General features: G+C 42.6%; 1 protein-coding gene across 1 annotated transcript in view; it reads left to right on the top strand.

Annotated features, from left to right (window-relative positions):
* The window catches only part of foxk1 (forkhead box K1), a 69,078-nt gene that overhangs the window by 17,777 nt on the left and 24,845 nt on the right, over positions 1-26,456 (top strand). The window contains exon 2 of the mRNA XM_033041128.1: positions 12,951-13,145. Within this exon, the coding sequence (XP_032897019.1) occupies positions 12,951-13,145 (195 nt within the window). The remainder of the gene's footprint in view (positions 1-12,950; positions 13,146-26,456) is intronic.

Here is a 26,456-nt window from a genome sequence, read left to right as displayed (position 1 = left end):
AAACCATCGTGCATTATTTTATGTATATAATTCTTAAGCTGTCAGCATTGCAGACAATGCATCTCTCCTGATTGGAATCACATTGTATAAGAAACCCAAGATAATAACAAATGGAAGAGGTCATAAGTTCCAGTGAGAGGGAGAGACAACATATGTGATGAAACTGTCAGATCTCCTACTGTTAATGAGATTTAGGACAGGCAATTGTAAAGAACCTCTGCATAATGGAATGTTATGTTGTATTTTTCTTGCCTTTATTTTATTAATGTTGTGATCGATGCGTTCCTTCAATTCAAAGTACATTATGGTGCTTGAAAATATTGCCCTCTCTGGTCACCTCTGAACCTCTCCTGCAGTAAAAGTCTTAATTTCCACAGGCAGTTTTCACAAGTAATAAATCTACACAGCTCTTTATTCCCCATCGCTATTAAAATATTTTCCCCATCGATATTAAAATTTATATCCTTTTATTTACATATGTATTTATATGAAGGAGGAGATTCCTTGGTTAGTGCACTGCCAGATCCGCTTGTTCAGTGATTTCACTGCCGGAGTCTGTATCTACTTCCTGTTCAGTGTCAACTCTGCATGATGGTTGCATAGATGAGGGGATAAGGTTTACGATGGATAAAGAGCTGTCACTCCATTACTTCCTGGAAATATTTATTAAACTTAATGGCATAATAAAGTGAGAGGAAAACTAGTATCGTGGTCATGAGATTCTTTTTCATTTGCTGCTGTTTCCTTGACCTTGTTATTTGCATTTTGATAAAATCGTTCTACTTTTAAAAGTTCAATACCAACTCTGCGCTGCTTTACCGCAGTGTGGTTTCTGGCATAGAAAGAAACCATCACCTTCCTTCGTTTAACTAAAAAAATCTCGCAACAGGCAGAATATTGATTGAAACAATAACTGCAGGTGCTTGAAACCCAAAGCAAAAGCAGAACATGCGGGAGGCATTTCACAGGTCAAGTGAAATCAGTGAGAGGAGCAGATTTTGAAAGATTTTGGATCAAGAACTTTTCATCATAATTGGAAAAGTGAGAAGACAAATACGTTTTAAGTTGCAGAGAGGAAGGTGGCAAAGGAATGCTTGTGATAAGGTGCAGATCAAAGTTGTCAACGTTGTCAAGATAATAGTTACTTTAAAAACAATTGAAGACAGGAAAGAAGTGCTCTGTGTATGTGCGTGTGTGTGCCTGCATGTGTGTGTCTGCATGCGTCCGTGTTAATAAAGAGAGCAAACAGGGATTGGTTACCTAAAACTCTTAAATTCAGTATTGAATTCCCGGGACTATAATGTACTTAGATGGAAAGATAGAACTTACAATGGATAGTTGTGCAGCAATGTAGGCGGCTGAAGATAATGATAAGAGTGGGAGTTAGACAGAGAATTAAAGTGACTGACTAGGAGGCTTTGCAGACCAAACAGCAGTGTTCTGCAAAGCATTCATCGAGTCTACGCTCGATTCTTCCAGTATAAAACTCTAATAATTCGCACCCTCGGGACTTTTCCTGTTGAGCAGATTTTCTGGGATATTAGATGTTTCTCTAATTAAAATTCCAACACTCTTTTATTTCTCACCTTTATGCTTGTTAGATAGTAGCATAATTTTCCAGCAAACCCTGTGAATTTACAGGGAGAAGGAAACTGAGCCGTGTTGAGTTTAAATGGAGGCTGGCGCATTTCAACTTGTCAAAATGATATATTAGCATTATAGATCTCATACTTGTGTGCGTGTGCGCGTGCATGTTTGTGTCTTTCTTTCTGTTTCTGTCTATCTCACTCCCTTTGTTTCTCTGTCTCTCTTTCTCTCTCAAAAGAAACTACCCACAGTTATGCATCTAAACATTCCTCTTGTTTCCTGTGCCATTTGTGGTTTCATTTAAATCACGTGTATGTTGTATAGTACTGTATAATATATAAGATTTTCTCATTGAACAATGGCCATACTTTCAGCTGAATTCTTAATTTCTTGAAATGCCTTGAATTCTCGTCCTAAATTTCATCACTCCATGATCTGCCCTCGAATGTCCTTCTGCAGCTCAGTGTCAACGTTTGTCTGGTGGTGGTCTTGTAAAGCTTTCAATGGCACTGTTCTATTGAAAGTACATATAAAAGCATGTTGGAATTGAGAGCGATCAATATACTTCATAATGCTGTTAGAATTCCAGAATTACCACTAATTTAATTAGCTGAAGTTGAATTCCGATTCAGAAATGAATACTTGCATGATAAAGCAAAGTGCCACTTGCTTTTTTGAAACATGGGGCCATGTCTTTACAATGTTGGTGAAATGGGGTCAGATCAAAAGTTAAATTGCAAAAATAAAGTCTGGAACTAGTACCGAATCCTCCATTGGATTTGTGCCCAAGGATATTCTTTCCATGGGCAGTTTGGCATTTGAAATATTATACTGAAGCTAGCCTTGATTTTAAGTGAGTATGTTTATAACCACAGGCAGGAAGGGGAAACCCAGCAAGTGAATGTAAATGAAAAAGATAGAATTGATGAGCTTAGGGCCTTTTTAACCACTGGTTGTGGACTAGAAAAAGTGGAGACCAAACAGCATTTACTAGCAGCACTGTTCTAACGGGTTTCCAGACTGCTTGATGGTCCTCGTCCTATTCCGAACTTGCCTTCAGGTTAAAATCCAGCCCATTGTTGACAGAAGTATTGAGTTCTTGCTCCCGACAGGAAGGCTGATGATTCTGTATGTTGTTTATAAATGAGGAAACAGCTGGAATTGGCAAACTGTTTCTCTACCCAGTTTTTGCAATATGTTGTCAGGAAAGGTGGTCCAAGTGACTGAATAGTTGGAGGGTGGAAAGTAGCTATGGTTTTGCTAACATGAGGTCATTTGTATTTGTTAAAGCTGTACAGTAGCATGTTTGTTTTTAATGTGTTGTAATGTTAATTGGTGAACTTGTAGAACAAATAGCATGGCAAGACTGTACAAAAATTAGGCAGAAAATCTTAATGTTTATTGTAAGAAAAAAGGCTTCTGCAAAACATTGGCATTTTACTTTTAATGCTTGCCAAAGTAATGGTTGTTCTTGAGCACCCAATATCTGTATGTGGAATCGTCACGGTGAAAGAGAACAGTACAGCACAAGAACAGGCCCTTCTACTCACAATATCTGTGCCAAACATGATGCCAAGGCCAACTTTTATCTGCCTGTACATAATCCATATCCCTCCATTCTCTGTGTATCTGTGTGTATCCATGTGCTGATCCAAAAGTCTCTTAAATGGCACATGTATACACAGAGAAAGGAGGGATATGGCCTCAATCACTACCCATGATGGCACAATGGGCTAAGTGTTTTGGGATGGCAACCGGAAGGTAGCCGGTTCGAATCCCGCTTGGAGTGCATACTGTCGTTGTGTCCTTGGGCAAGACACTTCACCCACATTTGCCTGTGTGTGAATGTGTGTGAGTGACTGGTGGTGGTCGGAGGGGCCGTAGGCGCAGATTGGCAGCCACGCTTCCGTCAGTCTGCCCCAGGGCAGCTGTGGCTACAGAAGTAGCTTACCACCACCGAGTGTGACTGAGGAGTGAATGAATAATGCGATGTAAAGCGCCTTGAGTATTAGAAAGGCGCTATATAAATCCCATCCATTATTATTATTATTACCCCTGGCGACACGTTCCAGCCACTCGCCAACTTATGAATGAATGAATAGTTTATTTCGGTCATACATTAAAAAGAACAAAACTTTACAATCTGTGTGAATATGAACCAACACTGTATCCATTTCACACAACGTTCACATAATCAATGACCGAAAAAGGAATAGGCTGAAGCCACAAAGCTGATATTTGCCTATCTTTCTGAGTAAAAAAAGCCTTGCATATTTCCTTTAAACTGCCGCTCTCACCTTAAAGCTATGCCATCAAGTATTTGATTTTTCCATTTTGGGATAAAGGATCTGACTGTCTCCCCTATCTATGCCTCCCATAATTTTATATACTTCTATCCAGTCTCCCACGCAACCTCCAGCATTCCAGGGAAAACAATCCAAATCTATCCAACTGCTCCCATACTACAGGTTTGAAGTATTTTTAATTTCTTAAATGATTTATGAAAGATTATAACCTTTCTTATCTCTACACCTGATCAGAAACGATGTGGCCTGAATCATGTGTGATGATGTAGTGTAGAGTTCTTTAAGTGATATTCTTCAGTCTACTGAATAATCTTTGATTTGGATTTGTTCAGCTTATGTTTGGGTTAATTATGTTTTGAGATTTTTCCAATGTAATATGTTTCTGGTTCAATGTGAAGCAATTTGGAAGGGTTTTACTGTGCTTGGGGTATGTTACATGTAAAAGGTGGCTGACTATGGAGTTATTACCAAAGATCTTAGAGCAGAGCAAGATGGGTTACTCTCACGCAAACGTGTAGTACGCTCATGGGCGGATTCATGGGTGATTATAGGACCCATTTTAGCGACCAGTCCCCGCCATCTTGTTCCGCCATCTTGCTTCCGGCCAAAGATCGAATCTTTGTTTCCGCAGCGGGGAGAGGGAGTGTGGGGCCCGGGGCAGCGGGGAGAGGGGGTGCGCGGCCCGGGGCAGCGGGGAGAGGGGGTGCGCGGCCCGGGACAGCGGGGAGAGGGGGTGCGCGGCCCGGGGCAGCGGGGAGAGGGAGTGTGCGGCCCAGAGAGAGGGAGTGCGCGGCCCAGAGAGAGGGAGTGCGCGGCCCAGAGAGAGGGAGTGCGCGGCCCAAGGAGAGGGAGTGCGCGGCCCGGGGCAGCGGGGAGAGGGAGTGTGCGGCCCGGGGCAGCGGGGAGAGGGAGTGTGGGGCCCGGGGCAGCGGGGAGAGGGAGTGTGCGGCCCGGGGCAGCGGGGAGAGGGGGTGTGGGGCCCCGGGGCAAAGCGGGGAGAGGGGGTGTGGGGCCCGGGGCAGCGGGGAGAGGGAGGTGGGGCCGGGGAAGAGGGGGAGAGAGGGAGTGTGGGGAAGGTGGCAGCGGGGAGAGGGGGTGTGGGGCCGGCGGGCAGGGGGAGAGGGTTGGGCGCCGGGGCAGGGGGAGAGGGAGGGTGGGGGCCCGGGGCACGGAAGGGATGTGGGGCCCGGGGCAGCGGGGAGAGGGGGTGGGGCCCGGGGCAGGGGGAGAGGGGTGTGGGGGCCGGGGCAGTGGGGAGGGGAGTGTGGGCCCGGGGGCAGTGGGGAGAGGGTGTGGGGCCGGGGAAGGCGTGGGAGAGGGAGGGCGGGCCCGGGGCAGTGGGGGGAGAGGGGGTGTGGGGCCGGGCAGGGGGAGAGGGAGTGGGGGCCGGGGAAGGGGAGAGGGAGTGTGGGGCCCGGGCAGCGGGGAGAGGGTGTGGCGCCGGGCAGCGGGGAGAGGAGGAGGGGCCCGGCAGCGGGGAGAGGGAGTGTGCGGCCGGGAGCGGGGAGAGGGAGTGTGAGGCCCGGGGGAGAGGGGGGTGCGGGCCGGGGAGGGAGGGGGCGTGCGGGCAACGGGGGGGTGCAGGGGCAGGGGGAGAGGGAGTGTGTGGGGGCCAGCGGGGGAGGAGGTGGGGCCCGGGGAGAGGGAGTGTGGGGCCCGTGGCAGCGGGGAGAGGGGCATAGGAGGGGGGGGAGACATTGTAGTGTGGGGGCAGGCGAGGGAGTGCCGGGGGGGGGGGTGGGAGTTGAGGGGTGGGGATAAGGCCTAGTGTGTGTGAAGTTGCGGGGAGGTTTACAATGTTTCTTACTTAATGTCCCTTGTCTAGTTTGAAATAAAGTTCATCATTGGATCAGAAGAAATATAATTGTGTGTGTTATATGATTCTATACATTTATATCACATTCATGTATGTGTGTTTATAAACATTTTATTCTTTAACAAGAATTAACAGAATTATGAACTAACAGAATTATGAATCTAACCCTATATCACACACAAAAACTTCCCCCGCAATGTCAATTACCCTGCGAGTCGGGTCGGTTCCGGTTACTACAAAATCAACTCAAACACTGCTTGTGAGCCATTTAAAAAGAAATGATTTAAAAAACATTAAAAAAGACAATTACCAGAGTCAAATTTTATTCTTGACAAGAAGTATGAACTGACAGAATTATGAATCTAACCCTATATCACACACACAAACTGTCGCCCCACAACATTGATTACACTGCGAGTCGGGTCGGGTCAGGTAGGCTCCGGTTACTAAAATGGGCGGGGAAAAATGCCCAGGATCCCCTCCGTAGCGTACTACACGTCAGCCCATTGTATTTCGCAGGAGTAGCCCATCTTGCTCTGCTCTAAGATCTTTGGTTATTACCATCCAGTACACGTTACAGTAGCAGCATGCAGAGTGTGAAGCTCTCTTGGTGTGCCCTTTACACCAACTCAGTAATTATAATTGGTTGAAGAATTACTATTGATGTGGTTTTCTATTATGCTTTATAACTCTAAGCTGTTGTCTCAGTGAAAATGAAAACTGGATTCCCATCTTAGTAGTCTGAAGAAGGGTCTCAACCTAAAATGTCACCCATTCCTTCTCTCCAGAGATGCTGCCTGTCCCACTGAGTTGCTCCAGCATTTTGTGTCCATCTTTGGTTTAAACCAACATCTGCAGTTCCTTCAACACAGTTCCCATCTTATTAGCAGTGTTTCATTATATTAAGCATTGAGTATTGGTCTGCAATTCTTTGGAGCAGTTCCTGAGCAGTATTATGTTGGTGCATACCATAAACTAGGGGCTTTTGTTTGAATTATTGTATTGCTTGATAATGTGCTAGTGTTTACTTCTCTTGGGGATTCCGAAAGAGAATGAATTGCTGGATGTGTTAAACTAGCGAAACTTGATTTTAAAATAATGCGCATCTAGAGTTTTCAGCTTTTGTAATTTAGGCAATTGTTACTTTGGAATCTGTGCAAAATGTGCCGTACCAGTGGTCCTGAGTTTCTTATAAGAACAACAGATAATTATAAGGTTATCGCATTTTGCATTTATTTTGACTGCCAGAAGAACATAGATCAATATCTCAAAGTTGTCTTCTTGCTACTTCTCTTTCTCCACCCCAACCAGACTGCTCTTACAAATGAACACAAGTAGCCTTGTTATCAGTCGTGTCTCGTACAAAACATATACTGTGCCTCGATATCCAATAAAATGATGCTTGGAGGGAACTGCGACTTTCCGCTTTAACTCTGCTGTTCATGCATTTATAAACTACCTCTCCTCTCAGGCTTTGTTGTTTGGGGAAACAGGCTCAGCATGTCCAGAAGATAGACACAAAAAGCTGGAGTAACTGAGTAGGACAGGCAGCATCTCTAGAGTCTGAAGAAGAGTCTCAACCCGAAACGTCACCCTTTCCTTCTTTCCAGAGATGCTGCCTGTCCCGCTGAGTTACTCCAGCTTTTTGTGTCTATCTTTGGTTTAAACCAGCATCTGCAGTTCCTTCTTGCACATTTCATCAGCATGTCCAGATTCACTTTATAACCTTAGCTCTCCAGTCCTGGAGATTTTGTGAATTTACTGTAGCCTCTCTGGATTAGTCACATCCTTCCTATCTAATTGTGACCATAGCTGCATATGATATTCCAGGTGCAGTCTCACCAATGTCTTGTCAGGCTATAACATGATGTCCTAACTCATATACTCTTCCTGAAGAGACTAAGGAAATCTGGCATTTCTCCAATGATTCTTACAAACTTCTGCAGATGAACCATAGAAAGCGTCACAGCTTGGTTTGGGAACAGTGCCCAAGATGTAGCCCAGTCCCTCACACAAACCAGACTTACCACCATTGACTCCATCTACTCTTCACACTGCCTCAGAAAAGCAGTCAATATAATCAAAGACTTGTCCCACCCCATTCATTCCTCCCTCTCCCGTCTGGTAGAAGGTGCAGATGCTTGAAAGCACACACCACCAGACTCCAGAATGGCTTGTTTCCCTCTGGTATCAAACTTCTGAATGGTCCTTCCATTAACAAGTGTACTTCCAATTCACCTCCAACCCATTGAGGACATTGGACTTTCTATATGTGAAACTGGTACAATACAATGCTGTAAGCTATATTCTGCAGTCTGTATCTTTCCCTTTGCTCTATTGTACTTACTTCAGTCTGAACTGATTGTAACTATGTATGTAGTATATCTGATCTCTTTGGATAGCATGCAAAACAAAGCTTTTCACTATCTCTTGGTACATGTGACAATAATAAACCTAAACCTAATGAAAGGAAGCGTGCCATATGCCTTTTTCCTCCCCCTTGTCTAAATGTGTCACCACTGTCATGAAATTCTGTACTGGTATCTACAACCCTCCTCAGTTGCCCTGGTTTAATTTCCTAACATGCATCACCTCTCATTTGTCTCAATTCAATTCCATCTGCTATTCCTTTGCTACATTCCCCATTGATTTTGACGCTGTTGTAAGCCAAGACAACCATCATCACTAGACACATTAGCTGCATGGACGAGTGTCCTTGTTGTATGATTCTAACAGTAATGTGGGAGCATCTGCAAGACGAGGATTGCAGCAGTTCATGAAGGTGGCTCACCACTTATGATACGATCCACTTTATTCATCCCCAGAGGGAAATTGGTCTGCCAACAGTCACAACACACAACAAAGTACACAAAAACCTGAAGTTAAAAGTGAAAAAGAAAAGAAAAGGACAAGCGACTTGTTTGGCTGACCCTGTGCACAGCGCCTTCACCGGAACGAATGAACAAACAAACACAGACTTGTCCCATGGGCAGAGGATTCTAAAACTAGAGTCCCCCTTTGTTCTCCCATTTATTTTCTCAAGGGCAGCCAAAGATGGCAATAAATGCAGGTTTTGGCAAGCTGGAATTAAAACTAGATTGAGATGCTCTGCCACGTGTAAAAGTCATTCATTGGAGCATTCAAAAGGTAGTTCAGTAATTATGTGAATGGAAAACCTTTGTCACGAGAGTATTTGGAGGTGCAGGACTAGCTTGGTAGTTTGAACATAGAGCCAGGAAGGATTCAGCAAACTAAATGGCTTCCTTCCATACTGCAACCATTTGAGCATTTAAGATTACGGAGCTCTTGAACATCACGTCTCCTTTCATCTCTAAGTAGCATTCTTTTCTTGTAAAATCCTTTATTATTTCACTGTGTGATTATCAGTTTTTCATATTCCCTCTTGAAACCTTCATTGTGTATCTCTTCCATGCCGTACCTCCAATTTCTTGAATATCCTCATGTGCTTGTTTGAAGCTTAGATTTGTAATAGTTTCTTGATCTGTGAAACTTCTGTTCCCATTTTTACTCTCGTTTAAAATATATCTCTCTGGTGCATACCTTCTTCAGCATTCTTCCATTGTTATGTTATTTTTGTACCCAATTAATCTGAGTTAGGTCCTCTTCATTTGCTGAGAAGTTTAATTAATTTTGGTGGCCTACAATTTTTGTTAACTGGTAAAATAATATAAAACTGGCAGTGTTCAAATGTGGTTATAAGTTTCTATTTCATTTCTCCTTGTGTGTAACAGGATATTAGCAAATTGTTGATTAAACTTTGGGTCAAGTCCAATTTTGAAAGTAAGCTCTAATCCTGTATTTCCATCATGCCTGGTCCTTTGAGTTTTTTGTACTTTTTAAAACGTTATACCTTTCTTACCACAGCTTTGTTGCCAAGGGAAGTTTAGTTTAGAATTACAGCATGGAAACAGGCCCTTCAGTCCATACCGACGTTCGATCACCTGTCAACCGTAGTTCTTTGTTATCTTACTGCCCACGCATTAGGAGTAATTTTACAGAGGCCAATTAACCTACAAACTCCCACGTCCTTGGGATATGGGAGCACCCAGAGGAAACCCACATTATCACCAGGAGAACGTGCAAATTCCACACAGACAAGCATCCGAGGTCAGGATCGAACCCGGGCCTCTGGTGCTGGGAGGCAGCAGCTTTACAAGCTGCACCATTGTGGAGGCCCAAAGGCGCTGTAAAGTAAATGAGTTGAATTGTTCTGGACCTGTCCAATCGCCTGCCCACAGTTGCCATCCAGCCACACCTGCAGAAGGCGAGGCAAGCTGACCCCAGGCATCCTAAAAGCATTGGGTAGCATAGAATCAGTGGAAACTGTGAGGTGGCATAGACTTCTCGCAGTGATTCCTGTTATCCACTCTGCCAATTGAATGTCTCAGCCTGAGACATTCAAATAAATTTAAATACATTTTATAAATGGGAGTTAAATTTATTTAATTAGTTAAAGAAAGTTTTGTTTTTTTAATTAACAAATAATATAAAAGCACCTGCCCTTTTCCACGGTGTCGTAAATATAGTTACTGTTCTTTTGCTTCTATTCCCTGGTGTAAACTGAGGATTGGGGAGCACCCAGTTTCTTTCCTCAACGAGAAAGGTACAGCTCAGTAGAGCAGTTAGTCAGATCTGATGGAAGTCTGTGATGTCCTGAGGTACGAGGCCTCTCACTTCAGAAGTTAATTCTAGTCTCAACTTGATTTGGCCCATTGAGATGCCACTGATATCTTTGTTCAGAGTGAGTGATCTGGCTTTTGATGCTTGCCATATAGTTCAGTGACCCTGGTTTCTACTTGCTGATCAGTAAATGAAGTTGACCAGGCGGTTTTAAAATAGTAAGGCAGAATGTTGGCTTTGGTCTCAAATGCTAAACTGATGTGAGAGCATAGGCTGCATGTTGACATTATGAATTCCATTAAAAGCAACGTAATTTAACTGCAGAAGAGAGTGTGATAATGTGGAAGTTTTGAAGAGGGTACAGATGAGATTTACTAGAATGCTGGTACACAAAAATGCTGGAGAAACTCAGCGGGTGCAGCAGCATCTATGGAGCGAAGGAAATAGGCGACGTTTCGGGCCGAAACCCTTCTTCAGACTGATGGGGGGCGGGGGGGAGAAGGAAGGAAAAAGAGAGGAGGAGGAGGAACCCGATACTAGAATGCTGCCTTGATTAGGGGGTATCAGCAATGAGGAGAGTTTGGACAAACTTGGATTGTTTTCTCAGGAGCGTCGGAGGCTGAGAAGAGACTGATAGAAGTATACAAAAGGCATAGATGGGGTAGAGTCAGAACCTCATTCCCAGGATGGAAATTTCAAAGGCTAGACTGTCCAGCTTTAAGATGAGAGGGGCCAAGTTTAAAGGAGATATGCGCGACAAATTTTTTAAACAGAGAGTGGTGGATGCCTGGAACATGCTGTCGGGGGTGGTGGTGGAGGCTGATGCAATAGTGGGCTCTTGGATAGGCACATGGATATGTGGGGAATGGAGGGATATGGATCATGTGCAAACAGGTAAGAATAATCTAACCTGACATCGTAGTTGACAAGGTCAATGTGGGCTGAAGGGCCAGTTCCTGTGCTATACTGTTCCACGAATAGCAGTCATTACACTTTTATTTGTTTTTACCCGTAGCCCATGTAAATGCATAGTGTCACACACACATTGCTACTTCATACTATTTCCATGCATCCCATAAAACTTGAATCTCTCTGCTTCTTTCCTTCAGTATCAGCTGTGTGCTTTTTAAAAAAAGATCTTGCCTTTCCCAGCCACACACCTAATATAAGATGATCATAAACATATTTCCTCTCTAAGATTGAGTGTTCATTCAATTTAATTATTAATTAAAATGCTGCTCATTACTGAGGTAATTGAGTGACTGGGTGGTCAGTATCTAGATTGATGGATACTGTTATTAAATGTGACCGGCTATGCTAACTTGCACAAGACCTGAAGTCAATTTATAACACTCACAGTCATTCCAAAGCAGTTTATTATATTTTGTGGCACAATAATCCAGTGGCAATTGAGGTCATATTTCTTTCTTGTTTACTAGTTTCATTGTTGTTGTGCTTTAACCATGATATAATTGTAAAAAGAAAATAATAACAAATGCTGGACACTTAAGCTACTTCCAGTAAATGGCATTCAGGCATAACTGTTTAATATAATGGATAGGGAAGGAAGGTTCAGAGGATAAGTTTTGACTTAAGGGCCTGTCCCACTTTCACGACCTCTGCCGAGTTTGCCCTTGACTCATATTCGCAGCATGGCCGTCACAAGGTCGTAGGTAGGTCGTGATGTTAATCGTAGGTACTCGTGGCATCAAGCAGGTCGCGGCGTTTTTCTAGCCTGATGAAAAATGTCCACGAGTAAAAAAGGTTGTGAATTAGGTCATGAAAGTGGGACAGGCCCTTAAGGAGTTATCAGAGTAATTGTAAAACTGTGACACATGCCCAAAAGAATGGATTGCATTGCAAATGGAATGTAAATGTGTGTTCCAAAATAGCCCAAGAAGGTGAAACTGCAATACTTTTGCTGTCTGTGCAACATTAACTGACACTGAAGAGGAAATTGCTTGGGTGTTTGATTTGAATGGAGAGTTGAGAGTCAAGAGTGTTTAATTGTCACGTGTACCAGCAATGGGACGATAGTATTCTTACTTGTTGCACCTTTACAGACCCATTAACACTGTTATGCATAAATAAACGTACAACAACCAGTAATACAATGAATGGATAATCAGTAATACCAGATAAGCAGACCATAACACTGTGTACTGCAACAATGACAAAGTCCATTATAGATCACAGTTGCTGAGGTGGGGTTGTGGTTAGTGTTGTGCAGTGTTCAAGAGCCTGATGATTGTTGGGAAGAAGCTGCTCTTGAACATGGAGATTATTGTTCTCAGGCTGCTGAACCTTCTGGATAGTAGAAGCGAGATGAGAGCGTGGCTAAGGGTGGTGAGAGTCTTCAATAATATTAGCTACCTTTTTGAGCCAATACAACCTGTAAATTCTTTTGAGTGTGCTGAGTCAATACTCAAGATGGATACTAGAATTTGTGGTATAAAGGTTAAAAGAATTATGCATCATTTGTATCTGAGTTGTAAAGAGAAGTATTATTCAGTTAATATACTACATTAATGTTATATCTGTTGTTTATACTATTTGTTATGCAATGGCGTGTTCACTTTATTTTTGCCTTTTCCTTGCAGGTGTATGTTTCGTTTTCCCAGCACTGTGATAAAGATTACATTCACATCGCTTTATAGCAAACAAGAGGTGAAAGAGGAACAGCCAGCATCTCCCATCCGTCCACTCTGCCCGCAGATCTCACCGCTCAAGATTAACATTCCCGATCCAAACATCGACTTGGTCAGTCCTATCCCATCTCCCACCGGCACCATCAGGTAAGATACTGGATAACATCTGAGATCTGTGTGTCTTTTTTCTAATGAGACAGTGATTCACATGTCTTGAGTTTTCCTACAATCTTATCCATTGGCAGTTGGATGAAACTCGCTGGAAAAGTGGCCCAGTTTTCACTGAAATAAACAATTTATTATGCTGGAAATGTTAGAAACCTCAGTTGGACTGATTTTTGACTAATTGTGAACCAACATATTTTGGTGGTTCACTTTGTTGGAGTTTTTTTGGTGTGTTTGTATATCTTTATTAAAATAGCAAATGCATTGGAGGAGTTTGATCAGTGCTTTAAACCACGTTTTGTTGATTTAAGCAATCATTTCTAGACTGACTGAAATGTATTCTTCTGACATGTTTCTTATGCCAACAGAAATAGTTCATATTATCTAACTTGGATATGGTAGGAATGAACATGTATGCGGACAAGTTGCATGTAACTTTTGAACCAATTCTTCTTGATATGAGGAAAGGCTCAAAAGCAAATCTGGTGGCTGCGCAATGTTTTACCTGATTAGTTTGGAATTTCTAACTGGTTGGGTGAAAATTGGCGCTCAAGGATGTTTTTTCATTGAAGCAAACATTTTCTCAAAAAGAACGGTGATATTTGAAGCGAAAAGATAATTGGGCAAATGGAGTGATTTCTAACTTTAAAAAAACAAATAGGCAGTATAGGGAATGTTGATCTTGTTGAATGTTGAAACCTCAGCAGGTTGGCATCATCTGTGGAAAAGAAACGGCATTAATCTTCAGTAAGATGAAACTGGCTTTCTAACCACAGATGTAGGGAACACCAGAGTATTTTCAACCGTTTCTTTGTATTTCCATTATCCTTAGTATTGTGGATTTATAAATTAATAAGAAATGGGATAAAAGTAAAAGATAACGTGGTGAATAAGATGGAAATAAAATGGGAGAGGAAGGGCAGGCATGTTTTAAAATGTATTTTGAAAAGTTCTGTGATAGGATGAGGCAGCTACAGTAATCTTTCATCGAGAATAGAACGAGGTTGAGCACCTTAAAAATTAACCTGTGATTTTTATGAATTTTATTGTCTTCTGTCACAATCTGAATCTTGTGCTCCAGTCACCAGAGTATGAGCACTTTTCACATTTGCAGGCATGGGATTTCAAAGTTAGATTAGTTTGTTTGATCGTTGTAAAGACTGAAGTGCAAGGCCAATATTGGACATGCAGTCATAACATGCACCTGCTAGCTGTGGGAGAAAGAGCTTTATAGCTTGCTGAAGTTGATATGACAACATGGGACCGACTGTTGCATTGGTTTTGGTAAATAAGAAAGTAAGTTTCCTGCGTCACCCGGTGCTTGGGTTACTGAAAATGTTTGGGCGGCTATTCTTGGAATTCAACTCTTGGAAGTGCTCATATTTCATGCTTGGCAAGGGGAAAAAATATATTTCTGCACATTATTGATCGTGATCAGTTGATATTTGCAAAAGGGCATTACTCTGAGTGGGCGTAAATACAATTGTCAGACTCCTTCTAAAGTGAGTGGCATACACCATGGTCTTCTGATTCAATGCTATAGAGGCGTTGAGTAAAATACGGTAGAAGTGCTTGTTGTTTAGCCAAAGAGCTTTCGATTTAGCCCTGCATACCTCGATATGATATGGTTTCTGTGTAAGCTACCTGCCAATCTGAAGAAGGGCCTCACCTATCCATGTCCTCCAGAGGTGCTGCCTGACCCGCTGAGTTACTCCAGCACATTGTTCTACATCATATTCCAGCATCTGCTGTTCCTTGTGTCCCCTTTAGACACAATAACGCAATTATCTTCATTTTTTATAATGTTTGCTATGAGTCTATGGCATGAATGTTTAATAATATTTGCAGAAATCTAAAAGTTTAGCCATGAAGCCAGATCATTGTACAAGGTTGCAGGGTAAAACAGTTTTTAACATTTTCTTATATGCCGATTATTTGTGTTGTTGCTGTCAGACCCACTGGTGTCAAAAGTTGCTAATTACGTTAATAGCCCAGTTTTAGTATACCGTTAAATTTAGCCTAGTTTAGTTTAGAGATACAGCGTGGAAACAGGCTCTTCGGTCCACTGAGTCCGGATCGACCAGCGATCCCCGCATGTTAGCACTAGCCTACACACACTATGGACAATTTACATTTATATGATGCCAATTAACCTACAAACATGTACGCCTTTGGCGTGTGAGATGAAACGGAAGATCTCAGAGAAAACTATTGTCTATTGTCTAAAACCCATGCAGGTCACGGGGAGAACGTACAAACTCCGTATAGACACCACCTATAGTCAGGATCGAACCCGGGTCTCTGGAGCTGTAAGGCAGCAACTCTACCGCTGCGCCCAATGAACGACTAAAACCTGGAAATTGGTCTGTACCTCAAAGCCTTAAACTGCGATGTACAGGGGCGACAAAATGTTTGTATATGGGGAACCCCTTGCAGAAATATTCAATTGCACATGAGACACTGGACATTGTTTAAAGTAGTAATCCTGTAGATCAGTGAGCCTGCGCAAATGTCATACTATAGGCCACGTAGACAACATCCACTGCCCTACCTTCATCAGCTCCTCAGCCACACGTTCATCTAACCTAAATTGCTATTTCCGCCCTGACTGGTGCACGGTACTTGGAGTAATCCAGAGTTCTGGCCCACCACCTCCCAGCACACAGTGTCTACCATCAGAAGAACGAGAACATCAGAATATTCCTTGCAGTCTCGCGCTGTCTTGTGTGAACTAGATCTCCTTTCTTGCATCATTATGTCTAGATAATGGAATGTCAGTGTTTTATGTGTGTAGTTTCACCAAGAAGGTCTCCCTGAGAGAATAAATGCTGCTCTGATCATCATCACAAGTTCAGGAAATTGAGAGAAATAATCTGGATACTTCTGTCATAATTTGCTATTAGTCAACATAATAATAAATCTCAACAGAAGTGACTTTTCCATGGTGACATTTGACCTTGAGACTTGCCTTTTCTCAAAACAGTTTAAAAAACAAAATGCTGAAGGAAATCAGAGGGTCAGATGAATGGCGAAAATTATTTTTCGGGGGAAGGACACTTCTTCAGTCCAATCCCGAAATGCTGCTTGCCATTCCCTCCATGGATGCTGCCTGACCTGCTGAGTTGCACCAGCACTTTGCAGATGCTGGGACCTTGAGCAAAAAACAATTTCTAGAGTCTTATAGCAAATTATATTTTTTTGTAATTTCATATTTTCCAAGAAAGTGGCAATAGTCAGAGACATCCATTGGGGTATTTATTCTACTTAACGATGGGAAAATATAATTTTAAGAAATTAATTTTAGAAAGTGAAATGTGAGCTTAGATGGCTAGTTGTAGACCACGGAAATTTCACAGCAATCACTTTTTGCTGTCTTACATCATTGGTTTTATTCTAGAATTCTAGCTAGAATTCTAATTTTCTCATCTTCAATAACTATAAGGATGCTAAACCAACCCAAATTTTACTTTTAAAGGATTCAGACAAAGTCTGTTGATCTGTCTAAGTGTGAATCGTTCTTAGTTAAATGAGATTAGTTTGTAACTTAATGCGACTATTACTTCGGCATTTTTAAGCAATTTAAGATTTTTTAAAAAGGCAAGAATTCGAAGCTCCCGTACTTGAATGTACTTACAAAATTAACCAATACAAAATAAAATCTCCAACTATTATTATTTTTTATTAAATATGTGAGTTGTGTATTTGCAAATTAAAGTGCACTAAAGTTTTCAAAAATACATTATGAATAAAATGTACATCTGTATTTTCTGCGAATGGTGTGTTCACCCGCACATTTCCTAATGAGACGGACTATCTTCTAGTACCCATCACATCAATCTATCACCAACCTCTGCCCTCTGCTGTCCTGAGCACGTGAGTGAAGATAAAACCAACTTGATCTTGACTCTGTTGACATCCAGTAACAAGGCTCAGATCTATACGAGGGCGTAAGAGGAAAAGAAAATGAAGACAGAGGAAGGCAGATATTCAGCCGAGCTGATGCAGAGAAGGACTGTTCCTTTGATTGAAATGCAGCCACCAGTTTGGCTTGCTGTATCAGGGCCACATGCACTCCCATTTCTCATTTTATCATCTTGCTTTTCTCTCTCTTTCTCTTTCTCGCTCTTTCTCTCTCTCATGTCATAATTTAGTGGGTTGAAGGCATGATTTTTCACGGTGCCAGTATGACTGGGATATCCCAAAGCATTTAAACCAATTAAAGTGTCATCATAGTTGTATGGGAAATGCAGTTGTCATTAGCTGTGTAAATTCTGATAAACATTAGTGTGATAACTACTGGATCTTTTCTCTCTCAGGAGACGCTGATTATGTGGAGCCTGTATCTATCTTGAGGTCGACAAAGACTAAATAAACCTAAGGTGGTTAATGGAAACATTTCCAACAAATTATGTGAACCTAAATATGCAAGTGATTTCTTAAACATGCCATGCACAGTGTCTTTTTATGAGGTTACTTTCTTGTCACAGTTTTTGAACTGATTTGCTTTCATTTTCATGACACTTACTGTCCAGTCTCACAATGGTTAAGGGTAGTGATTTTAGCTGCTTTCTACACGTTGCCACATGTGACATTGGTCCACCATTTGCTGTGTAGCCAAACAAAAGAAAACTCTGTTAATCATCGTTAAATGCGTGCTAAATCATCCTTATTCCCTCAGTGTTGATGATAGTACCTTTACAGATCAGTCGACCCACGCGTGAACCAGGCACAGGGTGCTGGAGGAACCCAGTGGGTCAGGTAGCATCTCTGGAGAACATGGATAGATCACATTTCGGGTTGGGCCCCTTCTCCAGTCTGAAGAAGGGTCTCGACCCGAAATGTTGCCTATCCATGTCCTCCAGGGATGCTGCCTGACCGGCTGAGTTACTCCAGCACTTTGTGTCCATTTTTGTAAACCAACATCTGCAGTTACTTGTCTTTCTGTGAAAAGGGCAAACATCTATGCATCTACCGGACCTATCAGGGTGCACACTTTATTCTTTTTTCGTACAGGAATTAAACAAGTAATCTGCTTGCTGCTGGGTTTTAAATGTGCATCATTCCACTGCCGTTTCACAGCACAACTTTACATGTGTAGATTCTGAAACTAAGATATTCAGAATATAAAGTTGAGAGTTTGAAAAAGGATCTTGAAAAATGTGTTAAATGACATTTGACAGAGTATAAAGAAGGGTCCTGACCCGAGATTTCATCTGCACATTCCCTCCATAGATGCTGCCTGACTTACCGAGTTCCACCAATCTTTTGCTTTGACGTAAATCTGTTTTCCTTTAAAATAAAATTGTTATGGGGTTCCAAATATACACAGTTTGCTAAATTTATACAATATTGAAGAAATAAGTATCCATCCAAAAATAAGGTGTGGCATAAATTTGTTTGTAACAACTATCTTTTAGTAATAACTTTATATGTAAAGCCTGTTTTTTGTGGTTAAGTTGTATGGTTTGACCTAGTTTGTTTACGCTGGTTTTCAATTTCGTTTCTGCCACCTCCCATTGTATCCTCTCTGCACAAGCAGTGTATCAGTCCCACCAAGGCTGTTTTCACCTCATGAGCAGTTTCACCTAATATTTGCTTACTACCATTCCTGTGGTTAGCCTGATTAAATTAATAAAAGCATTCAAGTGTATTTTAAGAGAGCCTTTTCCCCACAGCCCTTCATTAGAGAACTATCCATGTTCTCCAGGTAAGGTAGACAAAAATGCAGAAGAAACTCAGCGGGTGAGGCAGCATCTATGGAGCAAAGGAATAGGTGATGTTTTGGGTCGAGACCCTTCTTCAGATTGATGTGGCAGGGGAGGGGGGGCGGGAAAAAGAAATGAAGAGGCGGAGACCGTAGGCTGTGGGAGAGCTGGGAAGGGGAGGGGAAGGAGGGAGAAAGCAAGGACTACCTGAAATTGGAGAAGTCATTGTTCATACCGCTGGGGTGTAACACCAGACTGTGTCTGTACAGCTGTATACACTACCCAAGCAAAATATGAGATGCTGCTCCTCCAATTTGAGGTGGGACTCACTCTGGCCATGGAGGAGGCCCAAGACAGAAAGGTTAGATTCGGAATGTGGGGGGGAGTTGAAGTGCTGAGCCACCGGGAGATCAGGTTGGTTAATGCGAACTGAGCAGAGGTGCAAGGCGAAGCGATTGCCAAGCCTGCGCTTGCACTCACCGATGTAGAGCAGTTGACACCTGGAACAGCGGATGCAATAAATGAGGTTGGAGGAGGTGCAGGTGAACCTCTGCCTCACCTGGAAAGACTGCTTGGGTCCTTGGATAGAGTCGAGGGGAGAGATAAAGCGACAAGTGTAGCATTTCCTGCGGTTGCAAGGGAAAGTACCTGGGGAGAGGGTGGTTTGGGTGGGAAGGGACAAATTGACCAGGGAGTTACCGAGGGAGCGGTCTCTGCAGAAAGCCGAAAGGGGAGGAGATGGGACGATGTGGCCAGTGGTGGGATCCCATTGGAGGTGAGGAAAATGTCGGAGGATTATATATTGTATGTGACGGCTGGTAGGGTGGAAGGTGAGGACCAAAGGTCCTATTGCAAGCAAGATAGTGCACTCCTGCTAAAACCAATGGGCTGATGTGTAGTACGCTAGGGAGCGGAACCTCAGCCTTTTCGTCGGCCATTTCAGTAAACCCGACCCGACTTTGTAAATCCCTCTCGCAGTGTAATCAACGTTGCGGGGGAACAGTTTGTGTGTGTGTGATATAGTGCTAGACCCATTATTCATAATTTTGTCAATTCATAATTCTGCTATTTTATGTTAATGATTAATATGTAAATAAATTATAATTCTGTTAATTTTCTTTTTTTAATGTTTTTTTTAATTTTCTTTTTTTAAGTTGAAAAAAAAATATTTTTAAATGGCTCATGTGCTGTGTTTGAGTTGATGTTTGTATTAAACTTGGACTCTGTAATTCATTTGATCACACTGTTCACAACTGTGGTATTTGGTAAAATAATAGCAATATGGAGATTCCAGTTGCTCAACTCTTGGAATATTGCTTAATGTATTTTTGTGTTTATGGAATTGTATTTCAACAATAAAATGGGTTTGGTCTTCCCAATAGCCAGCAAGTGGAATGAGATCTGTCTATAATGGTTGGGTTATCTCAATGAAGTATTTAACAAAATAAAATTTGTTTTGAGCAAGATTTTTTTAATTTAGCGAATGCAAAGTCCTTTAGCCAAGCAGTTGCCTCTTGATCTGCTGTATGAAGGGTGACAAGTCCTCCTTTGAGTCTTTGTTGAGGGCATGCTTCAATGATGTGTTGCATTGTTTGCTGCTCTCCACAAGCACACCGTGGGGTTGGGCTGCTGCCCCATTTGTGAAGGCTGGCCAAGCAGGGGCCATGTCCAGTCCTGAATCTATTCAGCATCGTCCACTGCTTCCTTGGGAGGTTGGTGCCAGGGACCGGTAGGGTGGGGTCTGACACCAGATGTTTATTTGGGACGTCCTTGGACTCCCATTCCTTTTTCCAAGCTGATTGGATGGTGAAATCAGCTGGCGGTGGGTTCTTCCAAATTGGTCGTCTAGATGGAAGTCGAGCAGTGGGTGGGTTGAAGATGTCCATGTGAATTGGCAGGTGAGGGGAGTTTTTGGTCTTTTGGAGCATCCTTTGAGTGAGGACTACTCGCCGGATGTGTGGAGGGGCTATGTTGGATAGGACAGGGAGCCAGGGGAGTGGTGTTGAGCGGATTGTTCCTGTGATGATCCTCATTGTTGAGTTCAATTGGGTATCCACATGGTGTGTGTGGGATGACCTGGACCAAACAGGGGCACAATATTCGGCTGAAGAAAATGCAAGGGCTAGTGCCGAAATGCGCCGTGTGGGGGCTGCTGCCCCCCACTTTGAGCCAGCAAGCTTACTGAGGAGATTGTTTCTGGACTTCACCTTAGCTGCTGTTTTTTTGAGATGTTCCTTGAAGGATAGGGTCCTGTCAAGGGTCACTCCGAGGTAGGTTGGAGTGGGGGCATACTTCAGTTTGGTCCTGCTCAGATAGATGTTTGGTTCTCTTGTGGCTTCTGCATTATGGAGGTGGAACACATTGGAGACCGTTTTTTCTGGGCTTGTTTTTAGGCGCCAGGTTTTGCAATACTCGTCCAGTTTAGCAAGGTCTTCATTGAGCACCTGTTCCAATGTACCAAAATCTGGTGCTTGGAAGGCCAAACAGATGTCATCTGCATAGATGAATTTGCGGGATTTGGTGGTGGGTAGGTCATTTGTGTAAAGGTTGAATAAGGTTGGGGCTAAAACTGACCCTTGCGGGAGCCCATTCTTCTGCGTTCTCCATGAGCAAGATTAACAAATGATGTATAACTTTAAAGGATGATTTTATTCAGCGACCATACAACTGGCTAGATTGTGTAGGAAAGAACACACATACACACATATATGAATGTGATATAGATGTATATAATCATATAACACACACATATATATATTCCTCCTGATTTTTATGTATAATGATAAACTTTATTTCGGACTCAAAGCACAGACAAGGGACAACATTACATAAAAATACATTGTAAACCTCCCCACAACTTCACCCTGGTGTCCCAGCCGTGCTGATCTGGGCCAGACTCTTGCTTTGGATAGGAGTGCAGAAACGGAAGCCGGTTACGGAAATGGGGCTAAAGATTACCCATGAAGCTGCCCATGACCCTACTACGTCTTTTTCGTCGAGTGGGCTATCTTGCTTGCTATAGGATCTTTGGTGAGGACGAGGGGGACTCTGTCCTTGTTCTCCTCACCTTCCCAGCTCTCCCACAGCCTACTGTCTCCGCCTCTTCCTTTCTTTTTCCCGGCCCCCCACATTAGTCTGAAGAAGGGTCTCGACCCGAACCGTCACCTGTTCCTTTGCTCCATAGATGCTGCCTCACCCGCTGTTTCTCCAGCATTTTTGTCTACCTTCGGTTTTTCCAGCATCTGCAGTTCTTTCTTAAACATGTTCTCCAGGGATGCTGCCTGACCCGCTGAGTTAGTCCAGCATTTTTGCATCTTTTTCTTGTCTCTATTTGTAAGAATGTTTCACAGGTTTCTTTTAGGTGTAATAATATTGCAGGGCTGTTAGAAGTGTTTACTGTAAATTGTATTCTATTTTCTCCTCCCCACTCGGTATAACACTGTTACGCTGAATAGAAAGCAGTCTATTTCACACTTCTGTATCTGAAAGGCTGATGTCTGTAAGCATTCTTGGTAATGACTCAGACTTTTGCTGAAGTTCACTTGCTCGACTATTTCCGATATCAATGCCGTGGCCTCTTGCAACACCATCTTTGAACAGTTTGACATTAACATTTGGTGGACAAAAGTTCATTGTAATATATTGTGTCTGAATTGGAGGAGCAGTTCCAGTGGGATTTGAGGAGGAGATCGGTGATGAGGTCGAGAAAATCCATGAAGGAAGTTAAAAGCAAGGTTGTGAATTTAAAAATGGACATAGTTCTGGACTGGGAACCGATTACAGATCAATGAGCCCTGGAGTGATAGATGAACCCAATTTGGAGCATGTTGGGTTTGTGGGATGAGTGTGTAGTGGAATACAAGTTAGAACGTTGACTGTGTATCTGGACATGATCTCAAAGATTAGGTGTGCACATACTTGATTTATTTAAGACACAAGGAATTGCAGATGCTGGAATCTTGTGTTGAAATCAAGGTAACTCAGCGGGTCAGGCAGCATCTCTGGAGATCATGGATAGGCAACGTTTCAGATCGGGACCTTCTTCAGACTAATTTATTTCATTTGGAAGTAAAGCTTCTTGCAGTAATTATAAGTTTGCATATTTGCACACACGGATATAATATGTTTGGAGAGGTGTTGATAGCCTTGAGTCTGCAACCAGAGCAGTGTTCATTTTTCAGTGTTATTTTGTGGTTCCTCCACCCTAAATATGTCTGTGAATAAGGCCTGTCAGTTCATAGTAACTGACATTTTCTGTAGTTGTTGAGAACAGTTGACATTGATTCATTCGTGCGATTTATGATGTTCTCCCCATGTGCCCATATAAAACTGGAGCAAGACGTTCCTGTACTCATGTCATTCCAGCTTGTAACCAGACTGCATTTACTCAGCTTAAAACATAAGCTGTAGAATGAAGGCACTCCATAGATTTCCTTTGGTATAATCAAAAGAGGCAATTGTTATAAAAAATATTGGGAAAATGTTACATTCTATTAAGTGTCTCATCAGTTCTCAACGTTCAAAAGTGCTTTATATAAAGTGAGTTGCTTTTGAATCGTGGCTATTGTGATACAGGACTGAAATGGTGCTCAGGAATGTTTCAAATTGCATTGCGATGAGTGACCACATCATCTGCTTTGCTCGAGGGAGGAATGCACCAGGAGTTGGCCTTTGCTGCCTCTCTTCAGTGAAAAAATACCACCAGATTTTTAAACATTTCTTTACTTTCACATTTCATTCTAATACAATGTGTGTAACGGTGCAGTCTTTCCTCACTATAGTACCAAATTGTCGGTCTGTTTTTCTTTTTTGGAAATTGCCAGTGGAATGTGAGTACTTGTCCTTTGATGGAGGTGAGAGTCCTTTAAACTGAACCAGATCTCCAAGCATGGAAAATATATGCAAATCTTAAAACTTGTTGGACATGAGTTTTGAGCTACATGTCCATGATCTGCAGTCTCCCAATCTTTTTCCATAATGTCACAAATGTTCTTAGTTATTGTTTGATTTCTCATTAAACCTGCTGTTAAAAATGGGGCAGATGATGGCTTGGGGAAGGGAGTTGGCAAGAAAGAAACATCAGCTACAATTGGCATTTGGTGCTTTGATGTGGATTCATTTCCTGACTGCAACCTCGTAGAGGTTAAACCACAATAGAAAACATAGAAAATAGCTGCAGGAGGAGGACATTTGGCCCTTCGAGCCTGCACCGCCATTCATTGTGATCATGGCTGATCATCCACAATCAGTAACCTGTGCCTGCCTTCTCCCCATATTCCTTGAATCCGCTAGCCCCTAGAGCTCCATCTAACTCTCTTTTAAATTCATCCAGTGAATTGGCCTCCACTGCCTTCTGTGGCTGAGAATTCCACAAATTCACAACTCTCTGAGTGAAAATGTTTTTCTCATCTCAGTTTTAAATGGCCTGCCCTTTATTCTTAGACTGTGGCCCCTGGTTCTGGACTCCCCCAACATTGGGAACACTCTTCCTGCATCTAGCTTGTCCAGTCCTTTTATAATTGTATGCGTTTCTATAAGATCCCCTCTAATCCTTCTAAATTCCAGTGAAAACAAGCCCAGTCTTTCCAATCTTTCCTCATATGTCAGTCCCGCCATCCCGGGGACCTATGCTGCACTGCCTCAATAGCAAGGATGTCCATCCTCAAATTAGGATACCGAAACTGCATACAATACTCCAGATGTGGTCTCGCCAGAGCCCTGTACAACTGCAGAAGGACCTCTTTACTCCTATACTCAAATCCTTTGGTTATGAAGGCCAACTTGCCATTAGCTTTCTTCTCTGCCTGCTGTACCTGCATGTTTACTTTCAGTGACTGAAACAATGAAGAAGGATCTCGACCCAAAATGTCACCCATTCCTTCTGTCCGACTTGGGCGATTTTTCCACGGACTGCAAGCGACTGTCAAGTTCGCGGCACTCACTGAAAAACCGGGAACTGGAACGGCGAGTGACACACACACACACACGCGCACGCACACGCACACACACACACACACACACACACACACACACACACACACTAACAAACTATCTACGACTAGCTCGAATGCCTATAACTACATGGCGACCCCACTACAACTGCACCTACGACTACAAAAGTATCGATTTTCTCCATGGCGACCAACATTTTTGGTCGCAGAAAAATTTGTGACGACCAAACTGAGGCCACGACTAGTTTCCAGAATGCGGGAACTCCTCGCGACCACCAGCAACCATGTGGTGAGCGCAGGGTCTCTTGCACTCGCCTAAAAAGTCGCCTAAGTGGGACTGGCCCTTAACAGTGTCTGATGACTACAGGAGAATGGAATGATGGAGGATGGCAGTAAAAGTTTTGGAGCATCCAAGCCTGAAGGCGACAAGGGAGTGGATGAGGATGTACAAAATATGAGCTGAGGCATTACGTGCTTAAGCAACTCTGTGGGTCAGGTAGCATCTCTGGAGAACTCAGGGATAGGCGACATTTCGGCAATGATTGTACTACAATTGTACTGAACTGACGGGAGAAATGTGTGGGCATGCGTTAAAGAGCCGAGCACGAAACACATCCGTATACGGAACAGGGAGGTAGGTGGTGAGCAAGCTAAACTCTGGTTGCACCATGTTTTTATTTTGTCAGCTACGCTTTGAACCTTTGGATGTTGTTTGCTGAGCAGATAGTGGTGTTTTCACATAGCAGTTAAGGATTAGATACCAGCAGCTTGGTAACGTTCTGTGTTTGTCAATGTACTGAACCAGGTTAGAAAAATGATGTGAAAACAATGATAATCACCTCATGTTTATTTTCCATTAAAAGTAGGAAACGGCTGGATCTAGGTGTCTGTATTCAAGGTAAAATTACAGAGCGTACAACACGGCCATACTCCAATGTTCAAGTTTGATCTGGGAATCTTTGATCCAATAATAATCTGCATTAAAATAGAACGTTGAATATGCCAGTCAGCCCTACTGGTATATACTGTTCATTTTATGCATCACAAAATGTGCTTCATTTCAGCTTAAGTCCTTTTTCCCCCCTCATATAGGAGCCTTACATATCCATACTATTTACCTCATCAGCTGTTAATGTTGGTGCTTTCTATATTATCAGCATGTGTTTTTTCCTTTTGTATTCGGAGAAGTACACTCTGAAGGACGTACTATATTTAATAAAGGTCCTAGTAAATAACAACCAACCTCATGGGTTTGCAGACCTGCGGATTATAGACTGTGGATAACGAGTACATAGTGACTGCAAACAGTTAAAATCCCAAGGGACATTATTTTACAAATAGAGGCACAAAATGAGACAGTAGGTCAAGTGCCCAAATGTGGGGAAAAAAAGATATGAATCTTATCTGAGGAAGGATTCAAGGAGGAAGTTCCAGAGCTTGGAGCTTATTTTCTCAAGATAAGGGTGGTGTTAGAATGGAGAGGTTTGGGAGATGTTGGTATGACTAGGAGGTTGGGAAAGGAGAGTAGAGTAGGTGAAGCCATGGAGGGATTTGAAATCATGATTCATTATGAAGTAACAACTCGGATAAAGGAAGCTGAAGATCATTAACCAAAAAAAACATCCTGCTTAAAAACT

This window comes from Amblyraja radiata, chromosome 22 (genome assembly GCF_010909765.2).
Source record: "Amblyraja radiata isolate CabotCenter1 chromosome 22, sAmbRad1.1.pri, whole genome shotgun sequence".
Lineage (NCBI taxonomy): Eukaryota > Metazoa > Chordata > Chondrichthyes > Rajiformes > Rajidae > Amblyraja > Amblyraja radiata.
This window is presented reverse-complemented; position numbering and strand designations above follow the sequence as displayed.